The sequence below is a fragment of the Apteryx rowi genome, unplaced genomic scaffold (assembly GCF_003343035.1).
Source record: "Apteryx rowi isolate R43461 unplaced genomic scaffold, aptRow1 scaffold_378, whole genome shotgun sequence".
In the NCBI taxonomy this organism is placed as follows: domain Eukaryota; kingdom Metazoa; phylum Chordata; class Aves; order Apterygiformes; family Apterygidae; genus Apteryx; species Apteryx rowi.
In genome coordinates, this window is record NW_020450285.1 from 250,818 (window position 1) to 271,099 (window position 20,282).

A 20,282-nucleotide genomic window follows, 5' to 3' on the forward strand; every position below is an offset into this window, starting at 1 on the left:
ACATTGCAGTCTGCCATTGCCTTCAACTCCAATTTACGCTGTCTCCAGTTTACTCTTCTGTTACTTACCAAAAAGGTATACTTAAGTGAGCAACATAAGGTGGGCATGGAAATCTGACAGAAATTCTCATCTTTTGTTTCTAGCCAGGATAAACTGGGATCCATCTGATCCTCAGATCATATCTGAAGGCCTGTATGCAATTGCAGTAGTATTAAGTTTCTCCAGAATAGCCTACATCTTGCCAGCTAATGAAAGCTTTGGACCTCTGCAGATATCACTTGGCAGAACTGTGAAAGACATCTTCAAGTTCATGGTGATATTTATCATGGTGTTTGTGGCTTTCATGATAGGGATGTTTAATCTCTATTCCTACTATCTGGGAGCAAAAAAAAATGAAGCATTCACAACGTAAGTACAACTGCAGTGATCATGGGCTACTTTTATGGAAAGTCAGTTGCTTGTATTGTATGTATTCATTTTACTAATTGTTATATAAGGTTTGCATCTTTTATAAAATCCCTTCCTATTGGATCAAGTGGTAATTGTCTTTCTTGTTCTGGTGCTCACATGATATATTTGAAGTCAGAGAATGAGCTCTTGATCCCAGCAACACTGATAAATCAGAAAGGATGGTCTGGGGAGGCAAGGAGGAGTTGCTCTTTATATGAGAGAGCAGCAGGAATGCATGAAGTTCTGCCTTGGGATGGACAATGAGCCAGTTGAGAGCTTATGTGTCAGGACTTGTGGGCAGATCAAGGTGGGTGATGTTGTGGTGGGTATCTGCTACAGACCATCTGATCAGGAAGAAGTAGATGAGGCCTTCTTCAAACAACTGGAAGAAGCCTCACAGTCGCAGGCCTTGGTCCTCATGGGGGACGTTAACCACCCCAATATCTTCTGGAGGGACAACACAACAGGGCACAAGCAACCTAGGAGGTTMCTGGAGTGTATAACTTCCTCACACAGCTGACTGAGGAGCTGACGATGGGAGACACTTTGCTGGACATGACATTTGCAAACAAAGAACCAGCTGGGGATGTGAAGGTCRGGGCACCCRTGGCTGCAGTGACCATGAGATGGTGGAGTTCAGGATCCTGAGAGAAGAGAGCAAAGCAAATAGCAGGATCACAACCCTGGACTTCATGAGAACGACTTTGGCTTGTTCGGGGACCTGCTTGGAAGAATCCCATGGCATATGGACCTGGGGGAAAGGGGATCCAGGAGAGCTGATTGATTTTCAAGGATCACCTCCAAGCTCAAGGTTGGTTCATCCTGATGTGCAGGAAATCAAGCAAAGGTGGCAGGAGATCTGCATGGATGGGCAAGAAGCTCCCAACTAAACTCAAGCATAAAAAAGAAGCATATGAAAGGTGGAAGCAGGGACAGGTGACCCTGGAGGCGTACAGAGACATTGTCCAAGCATGAAAGGATGGGGTTAGGGAAACCACAGCCAAAAATTCAGTGATTTTGTGAAGAATCTGGAGTGCCTGTGGGGTGGGGAAGAGGAAGCCAGTGAGATTCTTAAGACCCAAGTCTCAATGTTATATTTATAAACTATGCTTCTTTTAGGCAGCCTTTTTGGCAGCTTCCTACCACAAGAATAAGGTGACTTCTTTACAGCTCCTGAAGGGTACCACAGCCTGGTGTCAAGATGTTTGTGCTGGAGAGGCTTATAAAAAAAGAGATGCACTTCCAACCCCTTATACAGCACTGTACATATGTCAGATGATCCTCAAACATATAAATTTTAGTTTTTTAATGTTTTAATTTTAAGTGTAATTTAGCACTCCATGGGTAAGGGGTTGTTCAGGAATTTGGGGACATAGGCTGGGTCTGGGCCTACAGGACAACGTCCTGCCAGTGAGAGCAGTCAGCAGCATGTGGGAGTAAGTCTGATTTCTTCATGAAGTGTCACTGTTATGTGTAATTGAAGCAGGCTTAAGTGCCATCATATGAGGGAAAAAATCTCATTAAAAATGTTTCATTTAAGACAACTCTGTATATTCTTACTAGCCAAAAAAATGTCTAATCCCTATTTTAAGCTCTGGGACACTCTAATTTCCTATAACAATGAACTGTTACACCTTGTGAAAAAAAATATATTTCCTTTTTGTCAGTTTTTTACTTTTTTTACTCTTAATTTCATTGATTGTTCGTTCTTCTCCCACCATAAGAACAGAGGTTCTGAATCTACTCTCTCTGTCTATCAGAAGTCATTTGGTATACTTTGTTATGCCTTGCCTTTTTAGCTGTAATTTTAAGATAAATCACTTGAGTGGAAACTCACTCTATTCTATGCCTTACAGCCCTTTCCCACTTAATTTCTGGCTGTCAGGGTGTTCAAGCAGCAGTTGTTATGAAGCATACTTAGCCAGGAAAACAAACTTTGCCAGGAAGGAAAAAAGTAATTATTGCTTTCATTATTATTAGTTCACATAATATGTAAAGTACCTAAAACTGAATTCATTGATGGACTGTGAATAAATCATAAGCAAAGAGATAGCTTCACAACTACAAAATGACAAATTTCTTTTAATGTTTTTTTCTTAACAATAATGCAATAATATCAAAAACGTGCTCTACAATGTTACTGCATTTGGGTCATGGGGAATTGACACCTATTCATCAAAGCAAAAGAAAATATGCCTGCAAGTGGGTGAAAATGGGAAAAGATATCTTAGAAGTTATACATATAAAATGATAAAGAGGAAATATATTTGTATATATTTAAAGGRACTAACCTGAAAAATTAAACATCACCACCCTGTGGCTTATTACCTTTACCCTGGATTGGTGTGGGAATAGTGAATACTCAGCTGGAGGATTAGGGTCTGGAAGACTGATTTTTTTGCAAAATGCTGATYGAAACTCAGTAATCTTGTCTCCTTCACAATTTCAGAATGTTATTTCATACTAATGGTAAAATAGTTCATACTAAGTAAACTAATAGTACAATTATAATAAAGTATTTACAAGTTAGTTATTTTTGTAATTTACATTCACATTGCAGGTAAGCATGTAGGATGTAGTTTAAAGTAATTAATAAGTGAATCACTGTAATGTTGTTTTGAGGATGTACAGTGTAATTCCTAAACTGAATGAGATGCTTTTATTGTCAGTCCTAAGCGTTTAGAGTCTTATATTATGAAATAGCCAGTATATGTGAAATTAAGTAATATACTCACTCTGCACAATATCACTGTGATAGAATTCAATGTTATGATAAAACAAACATTTGTATATTATATAAAAATGGTAACTGGCAATTTATACAATAATAATATACAACTTTTGTTCAGTAACATATTCATATTTTCAATTTCTCCATTTAGTGTTGAAGAAAGTTTCAAGACATTGTTCTGGGCTATATTTGGACTCTCAGAAGTTAAATCAGTTGTCATCAATTATAAACATAAATTTATTGAAAATATCGGTTATGTCCTTTATGGAGTCTATAATGTTACCATGGTCATTGTCTTACTGAACATGCTCATCGCAATGATCAACAGTTCATTCCAGGAAATTGAGGTAAAAATTCCATTTGTGATGAAATAATAAAAAAAGAAACCCAGTTTGTCTCTTAGTCCAGTCTAGTCTATTACATCTAATTGACTAAATCTTTTTTTATTGTCATCTTATGAATGTACTTTTTGAGAAAAATACCACAGGCTTTTGGAGTAGATTAGCAAAAAATATTAATCCCACTGTCCATTTTTATTGTAAGAGACTGTTGTGGAACTATATTATGTTCCCAACAGGGATGTGCTGCATTACGTGACTTTGTGAATCTTTCCTATGCCTCATTTGTAGTTATTATTTGAGTAGTGTCCCTCTTGCTGCAAGGATGTTCTCGTTCCTATGCGTTGACCTTGTAAGCAAATCTTAAATATACCGTTTTCTTTTTTTTTCACTTAAACAACCATTGCTCTGGTCCTCTACAGTGAATAAAACTTTATCATCTGACACAGAAATCAGTATGAACTTTTGTATGCCGTGGGGGAAAAAAGGGCTAAATCATATCGTTGTTTAGAGAAGAAGGAAGCAGATCTTCAGAACCTCAGGCCATCCCAACCTTTCCAATGGCATGCCCTTGCCTCACTGCAGCAGAATCAGGTTTCTGGTTGTGTGACACTGCTCTGGTCCTGGCTTCTGGACTCTGGTTTGGAACCACAGTGTCGTCCAGCTTGAGCAAGAACAGCACGTTCTCCAGGGAGGTTCAGATTCTTCTGACCAAAGAGGCCACAGAACGACCAATCAGGTTCAGAGCTCTAAAAACCAGGCTATTAGCCAAAAAAATCTAGTGACTGAATACAAACAGCTTCTAAAAACAGTTACAGTAATGTTGAGTCATGTCCTTGAGCATGACCCCAGGCCTTTCTGCAGAAAACCCTCTTGAGCTTTACAGGGAGGGATAAAATCAGTGCTTTGGCCATCGTAAATGCTTAAGATAAAGCATGGTGATGACAGTATGCCTGGTTTAATCATATATTTCAGCAAGTGAAAAGAATTAGGTAAGAATCATCTGACTATCTTCTTTTTTAACTTCATATTTAAAATATTAGACCAAAATTCTTATTTAAAAATCTGATGCTATGTCTTCTTCATAAAGATAATGGAGGAAATGAATTGAGACAGAAAAGACAAAAAGATAAGAAATCAGAGCTTGTAGTCTCAAAGAGACATTTACATTCTATTATGTTAACAAAGAATTGTTACGTATTCTTTACTGAACAAGACAGCATCAAAGCATGTGACTAGTCAAAGAAGCACTAGAGGATGAGTTTGAGTGTTCCCATCAAGCTTTACATCAGGCATTGAATTGTGTGCCTATAAGTTAGAGCCTTAGTTCTTATCAGTCTGCCTACAAAGAGCACCAAACAAAAAGTCTACCTTTGTGATCCTATATTGCAGACTAATAACACTCACTCTGGAGTAAGAAATGTTTAATTCAAATCCACTTTGTTCTACTGTGATTGCAATACTTTATATGGATTAATAAAAAAGTTCCATTCACTGAAGTTTGGTTTTCCTAGATTATAAACAAGCTCTTGATCTTTTTAAGATTAACTTCAGCCAATTCCATTCAAAACCTGCATAAAATTTACCTGCAGCTTCTTCAATAGTCAGAATGGTATTGACATTGTATTAAATAGCAATGTTTCGGTTTTACAGGATGATGCTGATGTAGAGTGGAAATTTGCAAGGGCTAAACTTTGGTTTTCTTACTTCGAAGAAGGGAGAACTCTTCCAGTACCCTTCAACTTAGTGCCAAGCCCAAAATCTTTGCTGTATCTCTTACTAAGAATCAAAAAATGGATCTGTAAACCATTTCTGTGCCAAAAGAAAAGTTTTCAGGAAGATGCAGAGATGAACAAGGTAACTTTATAGTGCGTATGCTAATTTTAAAAGACAAAAACAATTTTCATTTTTCATTGTTGGTGTTGACCTGTTTTTCTGGTGAATTTCCCATCTACTTAGTCCAAAGTGACACTTCTGAAGTCAGTCAGTAGAAACAGACTGAAATTCTTACTTTGTTTTTTAATGTAAACAGGTTTTTACATTTATAATCATTTAAGTTCAAAAATATTGTTCCAAATTTAGGGTTCTTCCTGCTTCTTATCACAGAATAAGTAAGGCTGGAAGGTAGCTCAGAGGTCTCTAGTCCAACCTCCTCCTCACAGCAGAGTCAGCTATGAAGTCTGACCAAGTTGTTCAGGGTTTTTTCCAGTTCAGTCTTGAAAACCTCCAAGGACAGAAACTGCACAACCTCTCTGGGCAACTTGTGCCACTGCAGGACTGTCCTCACAGAGAAAAAAAAGTTTTCTTATATCCAGTCTCAACTTCTCATATTTCAACTTATGCCTGGTGTCTCTTGTCCTCCTACCATGCACTGCTGTGAAGAGCCTGGCTCCGTCTCCTTGATGTCCTCCCTGTAGGCACTGGTGGGCTGCTGTAAGGTGTYCCCAAAGCTGTCTCTGCTCCAGGTTGAACAAAGCCAGCTTCTCCAGCCTCTCCTCACAGGGCAAGCGCTCCAGCCCAAACCATCTYGGTGGCCCTCCACTGAACTCACTGCAKTTTCTGAACGTCTTTCTTGCTCTCCCTCAAGTCACCCAGAGCCTTTTCTGCAGAGCTGCTCCCTAGCCAGGCAGTCCCCAGCCAGTGTTGTGGCAGGGGGTTCTTCCCCAGTGCAGGACTTTGCTTTGGTCCTTGTTGAATTTCACAAGGTTCCTTTCAGCCCCATCCTTCACTCTGGATGGGAGCCCTGTCATTGAGCCTATCAACTTGTCCCCCACCAATTTGGTGTTGTCCCCAAACTTGACGGGAGTATGCTCTGACACCTCCCCCATCATTGATAAAGATGTTAAAGAGAACAGGTCCCAGAATGGACCTCTGTGCTATTCCTCTTGTCACCAGCCTCCAGGTAGAGATGACCCATTAACCACTACCCTCTCACCCCAACTGTCCAGCCAGTATGTTACCCATATGGTTGTCCACCCATCTAGACTGTAACCTCCTAATATAGATAGATGAATATTGTGCAAGACAGTGTTAAAAGCCCSGCTATATCAAGGTAAATGACAAATGCAGTCATTTTTTCAAAGAAGGCAATCAGGATGATCAAGCAGAATTACACTTGGTAAATCCATGCTGACTGTTCCCAAACACCTTCTTCTCCATGTGCCCAGAAATGTGCTCCAAGAGGACTCACTCCATTTTTTTCTGAGGTACCAAAGTGAGGCTGAGCAGCCGGTAATTGCCCAGATCATCATTTTGGCCTTTTTTGAAGATGAGATTGACATTCGTCATTCTCCAGCTATTGGGAACATCTCCCACTCTCCATGATCTTTCAAAGATGATAGAGAGCAGCCTTGCRAGGACGTCAGCTAGCCCTCTCAGCACCCTTAGATGCAGCCTGTTGGGTCCCTTGGATTTGCATGGGTCAAGTTTTTTCAAGTAAACCCTGACTCAGTCCTCATCCACTGCTGGTTGTTCTCCTCCTCCTTGATCTCCTTCACTAAGCACAGAGGCCTGGGAGACTTTGTCACTGAAGACCGAGGCAGAGAAGGCATTGAGTACCTCAGCTGTACCTGTCCCCTGTCACTGCATGACCTGCACTGTTCAGCAGTGGGCCTGCGTTTTCCTTGTTCAGCCATTTGCTACTAATGAAACAGTAGAGGTTCTTATTGCCCTCATATCCCTTGTAAATGCCAGCTTTAGGTGAGTTTTGGCTTTGCTAACACCATCCCTACATGCCTGGGCAATGTCTCTAAATTCCCCCTTTGTAGTTTGTCTCTGCTTCCACCAAGAATGCAGCATTCTGTAATCTGTTTTATTTACATGACAAGTACAGTAAAATGCACTTGAGTTGATTCATTACTGTCTCTAATAGGCTTATGTAAAGAGTTTATAGCGAGTGTCTTTTCCTTGCAGTGTCTTGGTTAAATTAAATTAATTACTTTGTGAGAACATAGGGCATAGCACATCACATTAGGTGATATTAGAAGTGTGCAGACTGGCATTATAACACATAAAGGAAGAATGTAAACAAGTAGGCAAGTGAGCATATGGTAACATAACATTCACAAGAAAAAAAAAAGACAGGTTTGTAAAAAAAAATACAGGTGGCAGAATCAAATGTGTCATTTTTGGAATTTTTTTGAGTTTGTTAAAAAAGCCAGTAGACTAATCCTTGTATCTGTCTTTTGCTCTAGTCGTTTGACTGGGGGTCAGTAAAGAAATTAGGTGCTTGTGTCAGTTCTTTGTTACAAATGCGACGAGCAGTTTTTCCATGACATATATTCAAGATTGTCCCTTCTCTGCTATATCTCCTCTGTTTAGCTCTCTTCCATCCATTGTCACTGCTCTTTTTCCTTCTCTGCATGTTTTCTCTGCATTCCTGCTCTGTGGTCTTCCCTGTCCTCACTCATATTGYATATTAATATTACTAATTGAAGACTAAAAGAGAAAAAAAAYAGTTGTAATCCTAGAAGAAAAAAAAATCAAGCTATATGGAAAAACATTAAAGTCTGTGCCTGTTACAAGCTTCTGCCTCTGGCTAAATACATAATAGATTATAAAAACAAACACAGACACTACAAATACTGGCACTAAAATCAAGCTTTTTATTGACTTCAGATGTCTCGTGTACACTACTGGTAATTTTTCTAGCATTTCACAGATCTTACTTCATTTTATTTGGGAAATCTCATCCTAATAATGTGGTTAATACTCATCAGAGGTGATACTGCGTTTGTTTGAGTTTTTAATGACTCCAACATTTGCAAAACATTTTTAAAGCTGCTTGATGTAAATTGATTTTACAACTTCAGTGGATGACAAGGATGTCACTGAAAAGTCATGACTTTAAGGAGATACATAAAAATTTCAACCTGGGTGAYGGTGAGAAATGACAAATCAATGGGGKTTTTTTTCTTATGCATTTCACTTATGACTTTCTAAAGCACATAAGTAAGTTAGAACCTTACTTTTAATGAGTGGTTTTAATAAAACTTATGTCCTACGTAACTTAGGTACTCTTGACATGCCAATCTTGCACCCTAAGGAAAGAAGCTGGGTTTTTATCATTCCTCTCCCAAATCACATTCAAACCTAGCAATTCAGGTGGCTAAAAAGATGCAGGTTGAAATAATTACCAATTCTAGATGGAACCCTAAGTAAGGTTTATGTCTAGTTTTAAAGGAGCATCTCTGAAGGAGTGCTGTGAGGATGTAACTATGGTTTATCAAATTTTTTTCTAAACCTGAATTAGTTCTTAATTCCTTTTTAGTCTTCTATATTAATGCTTTCCACTAGCTGCAGATTCTAGAATATCAAACACTAAATGAAAATGTGCTTACTCCCCAGCCAAAGTAGCTATAAAATTTCAAATCAAATTAAAAAAAAAACAAAAACTCTTACACTGAAAAACCAAAAAGCAGCTGGACTCACAACCATTCATTTCTCAGCTTTTCCAGCAGAATGACTGATATTGCCAGATGATTACATTTTTACTTACCTTTTGGAGTGCCACCTGCTGTGGAGTTGACCTTACCTGAATCCATTAGATGCAATCCTTTGCACTTCTGAAAAACAACTAAAATGTTTTTGTGCCACGTTTTGATCTGCTATTGATAGTTTATTGCTGTTGTGGGGCTTTCAGAGCATCGTCTCAAAGACATTATCAGGCTTCCTGKTTTTTTTGACTTTGGATTCACCACAATGCTAAGCAGATTGATCCTGCTGTGACTTCTGAGCTGGCCACACTCAAGTGAGGAGCTGCTGCAGGCAAAATGACCTGTGTGAAGATCAGACAAGATCCGGCAGGATCAGACCCATGACTTGGTGGCTTTGTCAATGCTAGTAAATTAAAAGTTCCTGGGAGCATTTCTGGGCACCRAGGCCAACTTGGGAATGGCTCGTCCCTATTCAAACAGTTTTGCCCCCAAAGTAGGGTTGCTGCATACAGTTGTCCCCAGAGCATTCCAGTTGCCAAACTGTGTGTAGAAGCATTTAAGGAGACGGCTAGTCGTTCTGGCCAAAGTCATACTCGGGATGACTCTACCAGTTCACTGACAGAAGCAATGCCATTGCAGTGTCAGAAATGTTCATGCATGGACACAGACCCAGCTGGCGTCTCTCTGCTACGGAGTCCCTCAGTGTGGAAGCAGCAGCACCAGYGTGACTGTAACAAGTCGAGTTAATGGAGGAAGGGTGGAAAGTCTGCACCTGAAGCCAGCTCTGTCATGATTTTCACAGGCAGRAAAACAAAGCCAGATGCTGATAATGCCAAGTGGCAAGTGATTTACCTGGCTGCACTCAGAAGGTAGTACACCAGAAACTCATCTCTCGAGACATATCTACATATCTGCAGAAAGGTTTTGAAGATGTTTTCTTACAGGCTGTTGTTTGAAACCTTGAGCTTTCTTCTTTTTGGGGCTAGAATTATTGTTTCACACATTAAGCCTACAAGAAACTAAAACAGAAAAGGGGAGAAATAAATGAAAAAAAGACGGGTTTTTAAAAGAAGGTTTTAAAAAAAACTATTTGGAGTTTCATTCTAAATGGAAAAACAGCCTTGTGAAGGAGAAGGTTTTTGGTTTGAGAGCTGCAGAACTTGTTCATCCTCCTGAGCTAAAAATCAACAGTGGCAGATATCCTATAAGAAGCCATTTTCTTGAAACATGGCCCTTCAGAAAAAATAACGAACAATTAATTATTAAAAATCCCTCACTCAAACCATCACTCTAAACCCTCACTCAAACAATACAAAAATTGTTATTTTTACTTACCTAATATACAACACAGTTGCTGAAATTCTCACAAGTGACCTCTGGTTCTGGGAGTTCAAACTGAGTCATTTTCTGGGAATCCACACTTCTCGTCTAAGTCCATACAATTTACTGGCATTCCAAGTCATCAACTGCTTCTGACAATTGGATTTAAAATGCTAACAAAGTGCAACACAAAACAGCTACAGTAATTACAGATGACTGTTCTAAGTGATTGCATTGATTTTCAAGTAATATTAGAGACTGACCTGATGAGAAGCAAGTTGAAACAAAAAAGTTTTCTTCTAAGAGCAATGGTCCATGCATACTGCATTTCTCCTTTCTCACAGTACTCCTGGAGGAGATTTATTTTTGTTAGGATTTATATCACTGGAGTATTTAAATTACCTTTTTTCCCTCCGGTTTCTTATGTGCTGATTTTCAATGGATATTAACTTAAAAATATGAATACCAGTTCAGCCATTAATATGGCAAACTTAGTTTACTCCTGTAGTAGTTTTCTGGAGAGGAAAAGCCATACGCATGAAGTTTAAAGAGACTTTACAAATTTTGTATAGAAACAAAGTTATAATGAAATCTTGGCAATCTCTGCCACCAAGTGGTCGTTCAGTACTGTCCAGTAAAGGTTCTCTCCTTTTATAGCTATACATAGGCAGATTTAATGAAGTTACACACTTCTGATTTACTTGCTTACTTTCAAATTGCAGTCGTCTTAGTTAATTAAAAGTACATTATTCAACTCAAAAAAATGCAGACTTCTGAAGTGTCAAGGTTAAAATGAGAATGTTATAATATGTCTTTGCTTTTGCCAGTTTACAATTTCTCATTTTACTTATTTCACCGAAAATCATTGATTTTGCTGTTTCAAGTAAAAATCAAGATTATTATTTAAAGCAGATGTTTTAGTTAAACTTTTAAAATGATCCCATTTGAAATAAATTTGAAACTGGTAGCCAGTATTACAGATTGCACTTGCATTTGCAGATTATGTGTAAAGTGGTAAGTAACATATTATTGAATAGTATCACTATTGCAAAGAAAGTTAGAAYTCCAGAACAGCTGGGTCACTGGCTGTGCTGCTGGAGTCAAAGCTTACGTCCTGGGGCAGCTTTGGCCAGGAAGACTTTACTCTTCTTCTGCAGAGGAAGCATACTCTTCATTTTATTCTACCATATTATTTCCAAAAATAGTTCATTTACAGTTAAGACACCAGGAGCAGAAGAAAACAGGAGGCCCAAGAGAATGATATTTATGAATTCTGAAATCCTGAAAGACTTAGTGATTACACAGTCATGYTAACTCGCTACCCACTACTTTACAAAAATAAATCAAACATAGGTTAAGTTAGAAAGCATACTTAAATATATTATTTTTTCCAATACTGGTTGAAAACGTTTAAGGTAGCTTTATTCAAGCAATAAAAAACAAAAATAAATAGCTCTTTTTATACATCCTTAGTTCAATTTTCATCCAAATTCAGCTTAATATGTCAGGAATAAATATTAATCAAGTAGTATATATCTTCAGTCATTATTTTTGCATATTTCAAATAAATGTAATATGAATAGATATATAATGATTTTAAAAGTGCGTTTGTATAAAAGTTGTGAWTCTTTTCTAACGAACAAAGAATTTCCAAATTCAGTGTGAATTTTACATTAATTACAATGTAATATGTTTCACCAATAAGAGTAATCTTTTCTTCAGGAAAAACAATCAAAGTACAAATACTAAACAGAATTGAAAAAATATTTAAATTGCTCCCTATTTGGAGATTTATGAAGACTATTTATTGGTCTTATTTGCTTTACTGTAAAAGTGAAAATAAAGTCATTGGAATCTAGAAAACCGGAAAACTTCTAATGAGGACTCTCCGCAGGACCTAGGAGAATTGAGAATTTTAATTATGTCCTTGATGCTGATTAAGGGACTGCATCTGATGGCTCATTCAGCAGTTTTGTACCTATACAATTCCCAAATCTGTGATTTTTAGCTTTGGTTTGTATTAGTACATGTAATGGAAATTAGAACTAAACTCTAATAAAGCCTTCTGCTTAGACATTTATTTTTATCATTTTCTAACTGACATGAGGTGTATATTTATCATATATTCCATATTCCTATTTCCATTTCTTCTCAAAGCTCAGCCACAGGCAAACTCCAGTTATACATCAGGAGGATATCATGACTGGAGTCGTAGGAGGAATGGCTACAGGGAAGCTGCAGGCTTTCGTTGGTAGCAGGCGTTGTAGCGCCGGCTCCTGCATCGTGCCATGGCTGTGCGGCTGCATGAGTATCTCACCCTCCCTTGCTTCCCTCCCCACCCAGCCAAACCCCTGCGTGTCCCTGCTATTACCTACCAAGCTCCCAAGTGCTCCAGTTTGCTTAGCTCTAAGTGCTCAATACAGTAAAACAGAAGCATAACCAATACAGAAAACATCACTAGAAGTACAAGAGGAACCCACAGGATCTGAGACACTGCAATCATAGCCCTACCTTTTTAGAAAAAGTAATAATTTTATTGTGCCATGTAAAATTGCAGAGGACTGACTTTTTGATGGCGGTCCCACTTATTCCTCATCCAGATCAATCATGATTTATATTTCACTTTTTTTTTTATTATTTCTTGCAATGCTGTTCATTGAACTGGCCTCATATCAATCAAAACTAATATGATCCATTTCATTTTGACAGTTACTATTGACTCTTATTGCAGGCAAACCACTGCAGTTGAGTCTCAGTTCATCATTTTGTGATGCTATAGTCCTTCTCAAAGCTGTAAATCAGTAATGAGTCCTAGCTAGTACATGCGCTGTGCTCCATCTCGGAGTGATGTCCCTTCCTTTCAGCACAGGTAGTAAAGAAAATGCTGTTCAAAAATATCCGCTGATTTGGTGGTTGCTGACATGAACCGCACTAACCTTCAGTCATTAGTGCAAGTGAGGGGAGAAGCAAGCTCATGTATTTTGTGGTAGGGGAGGTTACCTTCATTACAGGCAAGTGCTAAGAAAGAAGGAAAAGGGGCGATTTTGCCACCTCTCCTTCCCTTCCCGGGTTTCTCGCACTCCCTGTGCTGACCCCGTCTCCCGCAGCTGCGCCGTGGCAGCACTGGAGGAGCGCGGCACGGCCGGCACGGCCATGAGATGAGGTAGGGCTCCCTCTTGCTCCTCTGCGCACGGACAGAGGCAGCAGTGCTTGTCATGCAGAGCAAGAAAGCTGCCCGTTTCCTGATTTTGCTACGTCACAGTCTGAAGGAGTTCATTTGAACTCACGCGATGAAATTCTGACTGCAAAGGTACAAAACTTTAGAACAATCATTGAATGCTTCCAGAAAAAAAAAAAGTTAATATTCTATCATATTTGAAATATTTGCATGAGGTAATTTAAATGTATTTTTCCTGTATTTATTTCTTATTATAAATAATGTTTCTATTTCAGCTTGGTCAAAGGAAGCAGTCAAGTATAAGAAGCTCAGATGAAATTCATTTAAACAGTTTAAACAATCCTCCAAGACAGTACCAGGTAAAATTTATTGTTTATTTTTAACGTTTAACATTTAAATTGTTTATTTAATTTAATGTTTATTTTTAAACAAAATAAAGAAGTAGTACAGCTGATGGGTCAAACTGACAGCACGAGGACTGTTTTGAATTTATGTTAATGTGAACTGAGAATGGATGCACAGACTTTGTGTATATCAAAAATAAATGCAATGACTTAGGTATTTACAGTACAATTTTTTGTTTGTTTGTTTCTTGATTGTTTCCTAAATGCCACCCTCATAAGGCAGTATTTTAAAGAGCTTGAAAAAGATATTTTACTTTCATAGGCTCAGTCCTCAACTGCACAGTACAAATTAAGAAACCCCAAAACCAATGAAAAATCTTTTCCCAGTGAATTTGCTAAAGCAGCTTAGCTTCTTGTGCCACATTTCTATACTCCAACACCCCAAAATTACAGGTAATTTGCAGCCTGGTTTCTCTGCAGTCCTTTTTGATACTGGCACATTGTGCTTATTCTTTGACTCACAAATGACTGCAAGGTGCCTTTGCACAGCTATGCGTGAGGGCGTAAAGAGATCCAGCACAGCCCACAGAAAGGCCAGCTACTCTGGCCAAGAGGCTATTTCTTTCCTTCTTCTCATAGTACTACAAAGCAGGTGGGAAGGAACAAGCAAGAGCTGCTTGGTCAGTAGAATAGGTCCATCTGAATCCTGCAAAAGGGTATGGAAAAAAGTGTGGAATTAAGTATCAATGTCTTTTTTAACCATAGGATAAAAAACATTTGCCTTCTTGGGCAGGATAGCTCTGCACCGCTCTTACATTATGCAGTGTCTGTACAGGCCTATTCCAAAAACTGACTTTTTCATAGCCAATTACGTTATGGTGCAGTGATAGATATTAAGATTACAAAGTTAGCCCATAATCATGAGGATGTGTGGCTTTGTATTTGAAATGTTTTCAGATTATTAGAATAAACAGGACAGCTATTGACCTTGCAAACATGACTATAATGATGCTCTGGAACCACTAATCTAAGATGATTCACCTCACAAGGACCTCTGGTCAGGTCTATTACTGTGGAGACAAAAGCAGACACATGAACCTATGTATATTTTCTATCTCGTAGTGAAAAACAGAAAATATTGTGTTGTCATGGGTTACACCATACGAAATTATTAAAACCAGAGATAGATCCTCAAAGGTAGTTAGATATCTTGTTCCTTGTTCAAGCAATTTGAACTAATGGCAGAATTAGGGGCAGGATTCAACTGTCCTAGAATGGTAAAAATTTACACCTGAGCTGGTTGGCTAGGTCCCCCTTATTAGTGGAGGGGGGTAGACATTCAAATGGTGTGCTTTATTTGATCAGTTTTAGGTGTCTGAGATGAATTGTGCTCTCAAGTGTCCATAAAGGGAGTTTAAGGTGACTGCCATAGATATGGACTTTATAAAGTATCTGTATTTGGTCAGATGAGTCCCAGCTGAGGTGCCTAAATGACTCTGAGAATGTGGGTCCCATTTTCTCTAAGCCTCACRTTGGGAAAAAATAACTTATTGGATAAATAAATTAAACTGTTTGCAAAAAGATTTAGTAATTAGCACTGCCAATGAAAGTCATTATCATCTTCTGATAACAATAAAGACTAGATATTTTCACCTGCATGGAGATCCAAGCTGCAACTGATATTAATCATCCTCATAGACTCCAGTAGTGGTCTAAATTAAGCTTACAAATACTAATCATAGTAAGATATGTTTAGTTTTCTAGCTTAATATACATGTATATATTTTGTATAATAAAATTTAAATATCTAGTGTAGATGAAAGCAGAGATTTTTATGAAATATTCCTTTACCTGGGCAAATGCTAGACTGAAATATCTGAATGCAGGAGAAGAATACAGAGCTCATATTATGAAATTTCATAGCAACACTGGAAAGTCCAGCTAGGAAAACTTTTTTTCTTTCTTTCTTTCTTTCTTTCTTTCTTCTCCACAGAAAATAATGAAGCGTCTCATTAAAAGATATGTACTGAAAGCTCAGATAGATAAAGAAAGTGATGAAGTCAATGAAGGTGAGCTTGTTGATGATTGCATGTTTATATCTAATCAGAAAATCAAAACAAACTACTTAACACAGTTACATATGCCACCTGAAAACATGTTTTCAAAATACTTGGTTATAAATACGCTTGGCATATTTACAAGTGGAAGATGTAAAATTAATGTGAAATTGAAATTAAAGAAGAGATGCAGCTGTGGATCTCTGCTGTCCCACCAGAAGCTATCACCAGCCTGGTGCCCACATGTCAAGAGTGTTGCCCCTTCAAGTAATACCCATGTGTATCCTGTAGTGGGGCTACATTTAATGCAGTCTTTCTGGCTTTTGAGGACTTTTGGGGAGCACTCCCAAATGAATTCTCCCTTGTGTGGACATGTGTGCTTATAAGGGAAGCATTCAAATACTTCAGCCTTCTTTTTGGTGTGGTTTATCAGCTGGAAGCACAGAATTGGCACCTTTCACGGTTCCCCAGTGAATGCATTTCACAAAATGTTCTCTTCTGTTTGCATCCCTCCGATGCTGGAGAAACACTGAGTGCAGCAGGAAAAGCAGAGGACAGCTCTATTCCTGACAGCACGAGGCCTTGCTGTTGGCCAGAGGGACTCAGCACCCATAGGCTCCTGCATGCCAGCAGGCTGCTCACCCTCTCTTGCAGCAGCTTGGTGAACTGGTGCAATCTCTCCCCTTCGGACAAGCCTTCAGACTTGTCAGTGTCCTGTACTGCATCTTCATAGTCCAATCCATAAGCCACTGTTCACCAGCGGGCCACAAAACGTCTCACTTTCTCTGGTTCAGCAAAGAAATACAGAAATAACCTATGGTAACTGTGAGACTAGATATGCTATTTTTTCCTTCGCTCCTTAACAGTGTGATCTGTTGTTTCCTACAGGTGAACTGAAAGAAATTAAACAGGACATCTCGAGTCTCCGTTACGAACTCCTTGAGGAAAAAACTCAAAATTCAGAGGACCTGGCAGAGCTCATAAGGAAGCTTGGGGAAAAACTGTCAATTGACTCTAAGGAAGAAGAAAGCAGGAGATAGCCTAAACATTTTAGAAATGCAACAAAACGTTAACAATTCACTTAAAGCCATATTTCTGTTTTTCTCAAGTCTAGCTCACATTTCTACAACAGATTCAGAAATTAAATCATTTCAGCTCTTTATGGAAAAAAACACAGTGGCAAATCCTCTGTGTCTATGGTAGAGAGGAAATACCACTTGAGTAAAGGTATTTATTTATTCTTTGCCTGCTGAAGAAGAGTTAATTTTAGCTCATTCTAATATTCAGCTTACCTCTTTTAGAATGCCAGTGCAATCTTGATAAGCCCAGTCACTGAAGGCTGAAAGCATAAAGCTAAACTTTTCCTACATTAGCCGGTTATTTTTGCAAATTTCCGTTTGTAGACATTCATGCGTATAGTTTAATGAAGCAAAAGAGGAAAATTCCAGACTTTTAGATATTTCTATCAAAATCTATTTAGTTTTTCAAAAGAAATCATTCCCAACGAGCAAAAAACCCCCCAAAAACTGCCTTTCTTCAAAATCTGCGGGATATTGAAGTAACTTATTTGAATGTTTCCTTGAAGAGGTAGGTAGTTGGATATGCAGAGTACTGTRTTATACTCTTCCCTACTTATCTCTCTGTTACTGCTGAACTCTCCTGTCAGATACCTAGATTCTAATGGGAGGTAGTGCATTAAGAAAGAAATATTTTTCACCAGGTCTATTGAAAAGCTCTTGCTGAGGCCTGAAGAAAACTCCTTTAACTCAGATGTAATTTATCGTTGAAGTTCTCATCTGTTTAAGAATTCCAGACTTCTCCAGCTTTTATGTTGTGAACTAAAACCATCAAGGTGCAGGGAGGTTTGAATGTAAATCTGTTAACATTTTTATTGAAGTTGTAAGAAACTAAACCATGAGATGCAAACCCTTACTCTGAATTCCAGGAATATTGTGCATTTGGGACAATGTTTCTTCACAGTTAAACTTGTTTTAATAGTTGAAATTTGTTCAAATCTGTCCTTAGCAAAAGAAAACAGGTTGTTCCACAGCAGTGGGGACTATGAAAGCTAATATTCTATGGAATTGCATTCCTTGGCCTTTTTTTTGGAGAAATCTCAATTCTTTTGCTGTATTTCCTAGCACATATTATTTTAGGGATTCCTACTCCTCTTTAAATTTGGTTAAAATTAGTGAAAGGGCTCTGAAGTTTTTTAACAGCAACTTCAAGATGTGTAACACACCTGTAAAAGCCTTATATGTTTAGGAAACAAGGCTAAAAATGGCTTGTCAGTAATTGCTTTTAAATTAGCTTTGTGAAACTTATTTATTGTGGAATGTGTCAGAATGTTTTCGCCTCTCCCTTTTAGACTGGAGGTGTAAAAAGATTATTTTTTAAAGTGTTTAGTTTAGTTTCTAGCTGAATTAACTGAGAGTCCTTTTTTAAAATTGTTGGTGAAGTCATTGTGTATTTTCAGGGAAAAAAAGTGGGTTAAAACTGTCTTTGAAACCAGATAACATATAAATACATAGAGGAGAGGGGTTCTGTCCTGCCTGGAGTGCAGTCTAAGTTGTTGTGGAGGTCGGCCTTCCCAGAAGATATTTATCGTGATTCTGGGGAACTTCTTAGCCTTATGCTTAGCCTATTAGTTCAGCCAGTAATGGAGCATGTGGGACAAGCCACGTACTGTGGGCCTCAGGCATAATGAACTCAGGGTTTAGAAACTTTTAAGGACTCTTCCTCTGAGGGAGGAGAAAAAATGAGATTTTCAAAGGTACTAGAACAGCGTCTATTAAAAACTACAACGTGTTGAGCTGGAAAACTATGGGCTACAGAACAGCCAACTTAATAACTTGCCTTTGATTATTAAAAAGCATTACCTCATAACCTGCAGTATTTCCTATAGTGATGAACAGGGAGTACTGCAGACTCTGAGATGACCTTATTGGTTGATCTTAGCAGAAAGCAGAAATGCTCTGCTTTTGGTGTCAGCCACAGTGTAGAAAATGAAGGCAGTTGGGGGTTATCTCACATTGGAAGTCAAAGTGAAGCTAACTTTGGACTCTTAGCAAGTTCCCACCTTAGCAAGTTCTCTCTAGGCTAGAATTGGGCACTGATTTTGAGTTTCCACTTGAAATATTTTGGCCCTGGTTTTCTGAAGCAGTGAGCACTTACAGCTCCAGTGAATGACCACATGAGAAATCTCAACGCAGATTTTCCACCTCTGACAAGCTCTTCTGAAAATCTGTTGGCCAGAACTTCAAGGTAAAAATTATAGTCAAAGCTCACTTTCAGTAGGAGAAAGTCTTTCTTTTTGGTCATTATAGTGTACAATTTGGATACACAGTCTAGTGCTAGATCATAGTAAAAGATCTCCATAAACCTAATATGAGGAAATGGCACTCAAGGTAAGTAAACACAGTTTAAGATCCAGGCACTTTTAAAGTTAAGATTTTATTACAGAGGCAAAATGGACACTGTGAATTTGTTTAAGCCCAAATTTTGAATTACCTTAAAACTATAGGTTCATAATGTATATATTGTATTTCATGAAGATAATACATATGGATTTTTTTAATTCAATGAAGATATTTTATATGTAGTTATTACTTATGGAACAATTTGTTAAATATATTTGAAGAAGTCTAATGCCAAATGTAGTGTGACAAACAATGTAGTATTTAAAATGAGCACTATACCAAATATATTATTCTGATAAAAAATTAAATGTACCAGACTCAGAATACCTTGTAATGCATTRTATGAATATGTTGGTCCTTCACTCCTGGGAAACTTTGGCTACTCTTGCTTGAAAGGCAGCAGTAAGACAAATATGGTAAAATATTTCAATTTTCTAGCAACACTTCTACATAAAAATATTTCACGGTAGGAACAAAGAACTTGTCATACTGGATTAGACTCACGGTCAAATATCTTGTCTGATGTGTCTGAAGAAACCTGTAGTAGGCAACAGGTAATTTGTGTTCTACATAGTTCTCCCACTGGTTTCTAATAACAAAAGATTTACATTAGCCTTGATGAAGAAGTGTTTCCAGAATTTTTTTGTGAATTATTAGGATAACAAGATAACTTTGCTACTTACTTAACTATTCCTTTAAATCTTGTTCCATTCTTGGGCTCAGCAATTCAGAGTTTCTGCAGTAGGGGGTTCAACATCCAAACGAGACCTAGTGTGAAAAAGTATTTGCTTTTATCAATTTTTTTTCTGAATATCTCTTTATCTGGTATTATCACAGTGTGAGTAGAATCAGTCACCTCTTAGACATCTTCCCTAATCCATTCTCCCTCTCCATTCTCTTCTGTTCTTACTAAGGTATTTCACTAAAAAAATATGAGAGGGTGTCACGCTGTCATGCTATGAAGGTTCGATAGCAACGACTGAGACAGTAATATAATAATAATAAAAAAG

The 20,282-nt window shown here is 38.0% G+C and overlaps 1 protein-coding gene across 2 annotated transcripts in view; it reads left to right on the forward strand.

Annotated features, from left to right (window-relative positions):
• TRPC6 (transient receptor potential cation channel subfamily C member 6) overlaps positions 1-19,559 on the forward strand; it is a 102,291-nt gene extending 82,732 nt beyond the window's left edge. The window contains exons 7-12 of one of the 2 annotated variants that reach the window (XM_026073786.1): positions 144-408; positions 3,333-3,528; positions 5,173-5,376; positions 13,728-13,811; positions 15,790-15,865; positions 16,742-19,559. In XM_026073786.1, the coding sequence (XP_025929571.1) occupies positions 144-408; positions 3,333-3,528; positions 5,173-5,376; positions 13,728-13,811; positions 15,790-15,865; positions 16,742-16,893 (977 nt within the window). In that variant the 3' untranslated portion in view covers positions 16,894-19,559. The remainder of the gene's footprint in view (positions 1-143; positions 409-3,332; positions 3,529-5,172; positions 5,377-13,727; positions 13,812-15,789; positions 15,866-16,741) is intronic. The other variant, XM_026073784.1, reaches the window with a different exon arrangement.
• The last annotated feature ends 723 nt before the right edge of the window (positions 19,560-20,282 follow it).